At 37.8% G+C, this 9088-nt stretch overlaps 1 protein-coding gene across 1 annotated transcript; it reads right to left on the bottom strand.

Annotated features, from left to right (window-relative positions):
* Positions 1 to 6976: 6976 nt before the first annotated feature.
* Positions 6977 to 8812, bottom strand: LOC137030631 (leukotriene B4 receptor 1-like). Its single transcript, XM_067401050.1, has 2 exons — positions 7125 to 8812; positions 6977 to 7084 (listed from the first exon to the last, which is right to left on the bottom strand). Exon 1 carries the CDS (start codon positions 8804 to 8806, stop codon positions 7862 to 7864), a length of 945 nt encoding a protein of 314 aa, XP_067257151.1. The 5' UTR covers positions 8807 to 8812; the 3' UTR covers positions 6977 to 7084; positions 7125 to 7861.
* Between the last annotated feature and the right edge of the window lie 276 nt (positions 8813 to 9088).

Genomic DNA, 9088 nt, shown 5'->3' with positions numbered 1-9088 from the left:
TTGAAGTACAATGTCATTTTGACCATAATGATGTACCAAATCTAACTCGTATAAATATTACAGTAGTACAGAAAAATATTATACATACCTTTATAGTTAAAATCGAACTCCTAACCTCCTGTACCCATTCTGTGACGTCAAACAACTTCCCTGTGCAAAGGATCAGGCCCGATGTGTCCAGTTGTTCCCTTCGAAATCAGTGCCCAAGGAAGTCGACCGGAAGTTGAAGTCGGCCGGGTGCCGCCATCTTGTAGCAGAACTTCACTTGCGTTAGCATCCCCATTGACTCCCATTCATTTTGGCGTCACTTTGACAGTGAATAACTTTACATCTGAGGCGTTTAAAGACTCCATTTGTCCATTATTTATTTCCAAAGATACACGACAATGTATAAAGGGCTCCATTACCTTCTGTGTTACATTATGGCCCCGTAGAAACAGTTTTTGTAAAAATAAGATAACGATTGCGTCATAACCACACGACTCTCTGTCGCACAGTAGCGAAATTACCGTACAGACAGGAGGAGAAGCTCGCAGACAATCGGGGAGATTATCTTAATATGGCGTACTGGCGTTACATTTTAAAATACAATACAAACTAATTAATCAGAATACTTACTCCTGCTCACTCACGCCAAAGATCTCCCCACTGAAGCTCGCCGCCTCTGCAAGATTAACGATGGCAGTTTGCACGCACTGCTACTAGAAGATTTACATCTGTCAGACAGGTTGCTGGCGTCATCAAGCTTAGTGTGAGTCTGCGCGTCAGAAAGGGAAGTGCTAAAAATCGCTAAAAATGGGCTTCACTTGACTCAATTGAGTTCCAATGGGGTCGCTGTGTCCATTTCTTTTACTGTCTATGTTCGAAATTCTTCATTCCGAAGGGCCCTTTGAAGTGGCCAGTTTTGAGCACTTTGGTTTGGAACGACCCTTCAATACGGCGGCCATGATTATTTTCACTCCGAAGTGCCCTTCGGAGGGCGATATATCCTGTTTGGAACGCACCGTCAGACAGCATTTCACATAAAAAAGTGACTAAGTATTCACACACAGCACAGATCATAATCAGTGAGCATGTTTTTAAATAGAGTTGTTTTCTAAATAAAGTTTGAGGAAGCTTGGCAGTGACGACGTTGATCCGCGACCATATGTGCTGTAGTCCGTTTATAGCCTACTGTTAGCCTTTTACATCTGACGACTTTATTTAGGCTTCAAAATCTATAAATGTTGTGTTAAGTTCAAGTTCGGTTAACTTCTAAAGCACGTTTAAAAACGGCCAGGCCGACCAAAGTGCTGTACAACAATTAGAAGAGAAGTGTACATAAAATATAAAAGAAACAGTTAAAAGACAAAGAAACAGAAGGCAGAGAAATATGGACGTTATATACACACACATATCCACAAATATATACATCCATATGTATACACACATACATATACACCTACATTATATATAGAGATATTTGCACATACACACACATGTACACGAGACATACATGATATACGCATACATGCACACACAAATACACCCCATATATACATATACAGACATACATATACATGCATGAACATACACATATATAATTACACTCAAATACCTACATTATATACCAAAAGCGTGAGAGAAAAGATGAGTTTTAAGGCATGATTTAAACTCAGATAAACTGGAAGCCATTCTGACAGAGTTTGGAAGATTGTTCCAGAGCGTGGGGCCAGCCACTTCAAAAGCTCGATTTCCCCTTGTCTTTGGACGGGTTCTAGGGATCTTTAAGAGTAGTTTTCCCTCCGATCTCAGTCCTCTCGCAGGAGTGTAAGGGTGAAGAAGGTTGGTCAGATAGGAGGGAGCTAGATTATTTAAAGACTTATATACAAGTAGTAGGATTTTATACTCGATTCTAAACTGGGTGGGCAACCAGTGTAGAGATCTCAGGAGGGGCGTAATGTGATCGAATTTCTTACGCCTCTTCAGAAATCTAGCTGCTGTGTTAACTTGTAAAGATTATCTTGATAGACAAAACGTGTAAGTGTCATAACCCTTTGTTAAACACAGAGCTTATTTTCTGCGATTTTCCAAAAGTCTATGGGAAAAATGAACGCATGCGCCGTTGACTTCCGGGTTGGCCTACAAAAACGCGTCATCCCTGGGGCACTCTATATGGCGGAAAAAGTACTGCCTTCTAAAGCGTAAGGTTGACGAACAGTTTTGGAGAATCTGATGTTTCCCCATTCAAAGTGATAGGAGCTGCATGATGCCCAGGATGCTCGAGAGGCGTTTCAAAGATGGCCGCCGAGTGAAATGACTTGTCTTAAAGGGACTTTGGTTTTACTCAAAGTTGAACATTCTTCAACTCGAGGCGACCAGTAAAAAACGCCCAGTTCTCAGCATTTGAGCGTGATATAGACGCTCAGCGCAAAACGCAGCGCTCCCATTGAAAACAATTGAAAAAGTACGCTAGCAGCTGGAAAAAACGCTCTGGTGGACACACGGCCTCAAGGTTCTCTAAGCAACCCTGGGTGGAGTAACTTCCTGTTGACATTCGAAGTGTTGTCAAACAAATCAGAGGCTAGCTAGACCCAGTGCCCAAGGAAGTCGACCGGAAGTTGAAGTCGGCCGCGTGCCGCCATCTTGTAGCAGAACTTCACTTGCGTTAGCATCCCATTGACTCCCATTCATTTTGGCGTCACTTTGACAGTGAATAACTTTGCATCTGAGGCGTTTAAAGACTCCATTTGTCCATTATTTATTTCCAAAGATACACGACAATGTATAAAGGGCTCCATTACCTTCTATGTTACATTATGGCCCCGTAGAAACAGTTTTTGTAAAAATAGGCTAACGATTGCGTCATAACCACTCAACTCTCTGTCGCACAGTAGAGAAATTACCGTACAGACAGGAGGAGAATCTCGCAGGCAATCGGGGAGATTATCTTAATATGGCGTACTGGCGTTACATTTTAAAATACTATACAAACTAGTTAATCAGAATACTTACTCCTGCTCACTCACGCCAAAGAACTCCCCGCTCAAGCTCGCCGTTTCTGCAAGATTAACGATGGCAGTTTGCACGCACTGCTACTAGAAGATTTACATCTGTCAGACAGGTTGCTGACGTCATCAAGCTTAGTTTGAGTCTGCGCGTCAGAAACGGAAGTGCTAAAAATCGCTAAAAATGGGCTTCACTTGACTCAATTGAGTTCCAATGGGGTCGCTGTGTCCATCTCTTTTACTGTCTATGGCTAGACCATAGACATCATATAGGTAGACGCCCTATCGAACGCTACTGCCTACTGGCACGGACGAGCCGCGGAGCCGCCATCTTGGACCGGTCGCCAGCTCCACTCAGTGTCTTGTTTGACAGGTGCAATGAGCTGTCAGCGCATTTAATTAATCATATCTCACTGAATACCTAACTGATTTTGACACGTTTTTTTTTTTTTTTTTGCTGCAAAGGTCATTCATGTAGCGATACAGGACACATTGTTCAGTGTATTTTAATATTCATAGTAGGCTTAACAGTTATATAATATTCTGATATAAGACATAAAGTGACCAGACGTCCAAAATCAAAATATGTGATGTAGGATATAAAGTAATTTATAAATCACACAATATAAATATGATAAAGAAGCAGAAGCAGATAAGTGCAGTAAAATAACATATCTCAATAATACTAGCAGAGGTGGGAGGGGTAACTGTGTGTACATTGCTTCCTGATATCACGTGCACAAACACAAATAACAGTTATTATGTCCGGTCGAACAATGTATTAAATTCAGATTGGATTGTGTTGGTAATAGGCACTTAACGTTACCTAATGCTAAAAGTAAGTTTCGTGCACTGAGCGCATTCAAACAAGTGCTTTCGAACTTCTTTCTGATTTGAATAGTAATGTGGAAAGCACTTGCGAGGTCCGACGGTTAAGCAGAGCGGGGCTTGAATAATTAATAATCAATATAACCTGACGAAAAGATATTTATTAAATGTTATCCACATATATTTATACTGTGCGTAAATAAGCGACAGAACGTCCGTTAAAGACGCAGTTATGACGAGGTAGTATGTCCCAAAGCTTGTCTACTATTCTGCTACACACTCAAAAGTATGTACTTTTTCTTTACAAAAACAGTAAATGCTTTTAGGACGTAGTATAAGTAGGTGAATTGAGACGCAGTTTAGGAGTACGACCGGTCTAAGATGGCGGCCGCAAATCTCAGCGCCCAGCGGCCAATAGGGTGTCTACCTATATGATGTCTGAGCTAGACCCTCCCTCCTCCTCCTCCTCCCCCTCCCTCTGGTGGTGGTTGAGGAGATTCTTTTGAGTGCAGAGAAAAACGCTATACAAATTATTACTATTATTATTATTATTAAGTATGGACTTGCTACTGCTAATAGATACACTGACACGTTGCTGTAGTGCGTCATCGACAGTTATATAGTGTTAGGGGTGGGGCCATGCTCGGGGGTTCCAGTGTGTCATCGAGTCACCGTTTTAGCTTTGCCCAAAACATCCTGAACACAGAATTGGTGAAAAACTGTTTAACGCTCTAACTTCACAATTTAGTACTACTAGTTCAGTCTTTGTAATGCGTTTCAGCGCAATATTCGTAACATTTATAATGTGTTTAGAAACAATTCTCAGAATGGACTTTACGGGGACTTTAAATTAGTACTTTTTCTGTTTTTTAATTGAAATATTATATGAGAAAAAAGTAATAAACTCAAAGGATAAAAATAATTTGTAACACTGAAGTAATTAAAGTATTTAAAAGTTGAATGACACATTTAAACATCAGCACTCATCATACAAACCACAACAATGGTGACAATCAAAAAAATAATTCAGCTGCATAATTTATTCATGCATGTCACCATTGTTGTGTTTTATATGTCAAATGTTGATGTCTGTGAGTGTATAAATGGCACAAAACATGTTTAAAACAAAAAGTTAACAATGACAGTGCTATTTATACACTCAAAGACATTGTTGACATTGGTGTTCCAAATGATTTTTGCTACTACAGAAAAAAAGCAGCCGTTTAATGCAGTCACTTGTTTGTTAAAACAGACACGTTCATCTGTTTTATCAACATAGAAGTGATTTTCTACTAACATTAAGGATATTTGTATGTTGTTGGAATGTTACAAACCAACATTTCAAATTAAGTTGAAAGAGCATTTGAGGAACATCATACCTTATAAAAAAAAAAAAAAAACGTTCCTCTAACGTCAAGAAAACTACTAGAACCAACCCTGAATATTTGGAGAACATTCTTATAACAAAAATTGGTTAGCTGGGCTGTTTATTTACATTTTTGTTGTGTTTGAACAGCCAATTCAAAAGTATGGTAATGCAACAAACAGCAAACCACAGTGTAACGTGCAAACCTCCACATTCTATCTTAATGAAGAATCTATTTTCACTTAAAACATGTTCTGACAAAAGCTATGCTTGGCAGAAACCTCACAGCAAAGTTCTATCTAAAACCTAAAGCTATTTTGTCACTAGTTCTGATTAAGAACGCCTCCCCCCAACACACACACACACTTGACAGGAACTTTAAAAGATAAGTTGCGTGTGATTCGACTAATCAAAGGAGACAAAGCAAGAATCAAGTTATCTGCTTTCTGAAAAAGTTCCCTCCCTTTTCCTGTGCAAAAAAGAGAAGATGAGAGAAATAGATAGCCTACGTAATGTCATAATATCACAATGATTACAAATTGCTTCTTGCCATGTATTTTCTCATGATAGTTATTTCATGCTTTCTAGTCATGCAGAGACTCACAGGAAAAAGTTACATTCCACAGATAACTGCAATAAATATTTCTTTTTGAAATTGTGGCTACTGTACCTGTAAATATAGTGTGAAATTAAAACCAAAATAAACACAAACTATCAAAAATATTTATAATTATATTTATTAATATTAATTTAGTATTTATTATTTTGCAATAATGTGGATGTCCTTGAACAATGACAATGACATTCATTTTGTGACAGTAATATAGAGACTTTTTTCTTGTCTTTAAGCATCCGCTGAGAAGTCATCTATAGAGAGAGTGAAGAACACAAATTGTTTTACATTTTCTGACCAACTTTGTTATAGTGCCTTAGTCTTTGTGTTTGAACTTAGTTTGGCTCATTGGCTTGATATATTTAGGAGCAAGGTTGGGGCCCTTCACATTGTGCAGCAAGAGGCTGTTACAATAATGTGGTGTAATTTAAAGGGGAAAAAAGCATATCTTTGCTGCCATCTAGTGGATGCTAATCACATTAGTTATGCTAGCAAAATAAGGTCCACTTAAAATGCTTCAAATGATGTACACAGTTGCATGAGATGAAGACTACAGTCATATCAGGGGTTTAGTAAAATCTGTTTTAATCGATATAGACAGAAAACCATACTGAGATCATATGGGCAAATCACCTCAATTTATCCTGGTGGAAACCATCCTATAATCAGACACCTGATTACAATCTATTACAAACAGAGTATTTTTACAATGATATTAGCAACAACAAACATTTAATTTTGCCTGATGTCACATCCACATCTGTAGGTGTCAAATATAAATTGCTGCATCAGCCATTAAAAATGACTTGGTGCAGTGAAGTCAGAATTAGCAGCAGTAGAAAATATACAATTATTGTTATTCTTTTATATTATGGAGATATATTTTTTTTATATAATGCTATATTTATTGTGATTGTTACCATTCTGTATCATATTTTTGTCCTATACCCTCACATTCAGTTTTATAGTTCAAGAGATAATAATGAAAGCTTCCAGTTTATTAAGGAAAAGTTTGTCTTATACCATGAAATACAACAGTGTAAATTGTTGCCCGGGACCAAACAGATTATTTCGAATAGGTTGTGTTGACCTGAGATGGTTGCTATAGCAACAGAGAGCTGCTACTGCTGCCTTCCTCAGAAGATCAGTATCAGATGTTACATTGAAAAAGACGTAAAACAACCATGATATATTCTTTTATTGTAGCTTTAGTCAGAAAAATACAAAGGTCATCTATTGTATAGTTACTAATCCACAACATTTTGTGATGATAAATGCAAGTTAACAAAACTATTCCAAAAGAACCTGACTTCCTTTATTAATTGCAAACCATATCAGTCTTAATCACTGTCTTCTGAGAAATAAATAAAGTGAGCAGAATGGAAACAGGAACAGATTCAAACTAATACAGAAACTACAACTCAGTGCTCAGCTGATATTTCCAAACTTGTGACAGTAGCTCAGCTGCCTTTGAAATAGTGTTTCTTTTTTTCTAGGTACTTTTTCAAACATTATTGCACAAGTGGCTCACAGATGAGTAAGTTACTATCATTCGATTGTATAGATAGGCTTCAACTGTGACTTCACTGTAAACGCCAATACAGCTTCACCATTCCCCAAACACACAGTTCACACAACAAGGGCTTAATAATAATAATAGAGCATCATGTCAGATACATCAAGTCACAAAACAATATGCATTATACATTTGTTAAAGCAGCATCTCAAATGTATAATACTTTTAAATGTAAAATAATGATTGATGAATAACAACAAAAAAAGGATGTTTAATACATCTGAACAATATCACTTTTAACTAATATGACTGTTGTTTAGACAATGCTTTCATTTATGCAAAATAGTTCTTGCATTACAATGGCCTCTTATATTATACAGTTATAGATGCAATAAAGTATTGAACTCATAAACTTTAAAAAGTAATGCTTGTTATTGTGCTTATTAATTCACTGAAATGCATTTTTAAAAGGTGCTTATATCATGGTCCAACCTTTACTTAAATTTAAAACTTTAAAATGCAACATGTTGATACAACATGATTCTTTAGTGTCAGGTTTTACTAGGGTTCAGTGAGCTCTTCACAGCTCTTGAATGATCGCTCTGGGAGTGTTGTGAGCCTTTAGTTCTCCTGGACTCCACTGGCTTTTTGTGCTGATTTAAACTCTTTGAGGAAAAAGCATAGAGGAATGGATTCACACAACTGTTGATGAACATAAGACTTCCAGCAATGTCACCGACAGGAGATAGAATTGGCTGTGATTTAAAAAAAAATGCACAAATTTCTTCTAATTTTATTATTTGGTGCGGAGCCCAAAAAATGAAGAAAATGATGACAATCCGGGTCACCAGTTTGGTTGGTCTGTAGCTCTGTCTGAACGCTCCCTGTGTGGTCAGTTTATGCAAGTAATAATATGAAGTCAACATGATTGTGAACGGAAGAAGAAATCCAAGCAGCGACTCTATTAAAGCAACAATGAGCTTGGCATTTGAATCCAGGTTTCTTTCACACTCCATTTTGGATTCACCTTTAATGATCTCTTGTGTAAGTACAGCAGGACAAGAGAAAAGCAGTGACAGAGCCCAGCCACAGAACAGCAGCACTCTCTCTCTTCTTCTGCTCATTCTGGACCACAGCTGTGGATGCCGAACCCGTAAACAACGATAAACACTCAGCATAGTTACTGTAATCACACTTGAGTACATACTGCAGTAGACGAGTGCTGTGAAAAGCTTGCAGGTTAATTGGTCAATGCTGTTTAGGACCTCGTAGATCCACAGAGGCAGGGTTATCAAACACAAGATGTCTGCAGCTGCCAGATTCAGCATCAGTTGAACGGTGAAATTTTCCTTTTTGAAATGTTGAACTATGAAAAGAATTACTGCAACATTACCAGGAACTCCAATCATGAAGCAGAGACTCATCAGACCACTGCTGACCAGATCAACGGTCGTCCAGCTGGTGGAGTTTAAACTGGAACCGCTGTGGTTCTGCATGATACAGACGCGCTAATGCTGTGTTAAGACAACCTCCTCATAGATCACTACCTTCACTTATATTTCATCACTTGCTGACATACACACCCACAGTTCTCATGAAAGGGTTTTTTTCTCTTTCGTTTTGCATAATCTCATAGATCTACTTTCTGTTTTGCTACTATCAATGCTTGAAACATGTTTGCTAAAATTAAAAATACTTTATCATCTCTGTTGATCATGTTTATTGTAATATATTACAGGAGGTACATAAAATATTACCTTATTAATATATATTGTATC

This window comes from Chanodichthys erythropterus, chromosome 11 (genome assembly GCF_024489055.1).
Source record: "Chanodichthys erythropterus isolate Z2021 chromosome 11, ASM2448905v1, whole genome shotgun sequence".
Taxonomy (NCBI): domain Eukaryota; kingdom Metazoa; phylum Chordata; class Actinopteri; order Cypriniformes; family Xenocyprididae; genus Chanodichthys; species Chanodichthys erythropterus.
This window is presented reverse-complemented; position numbering and strand designations above follow the sequence as displayed.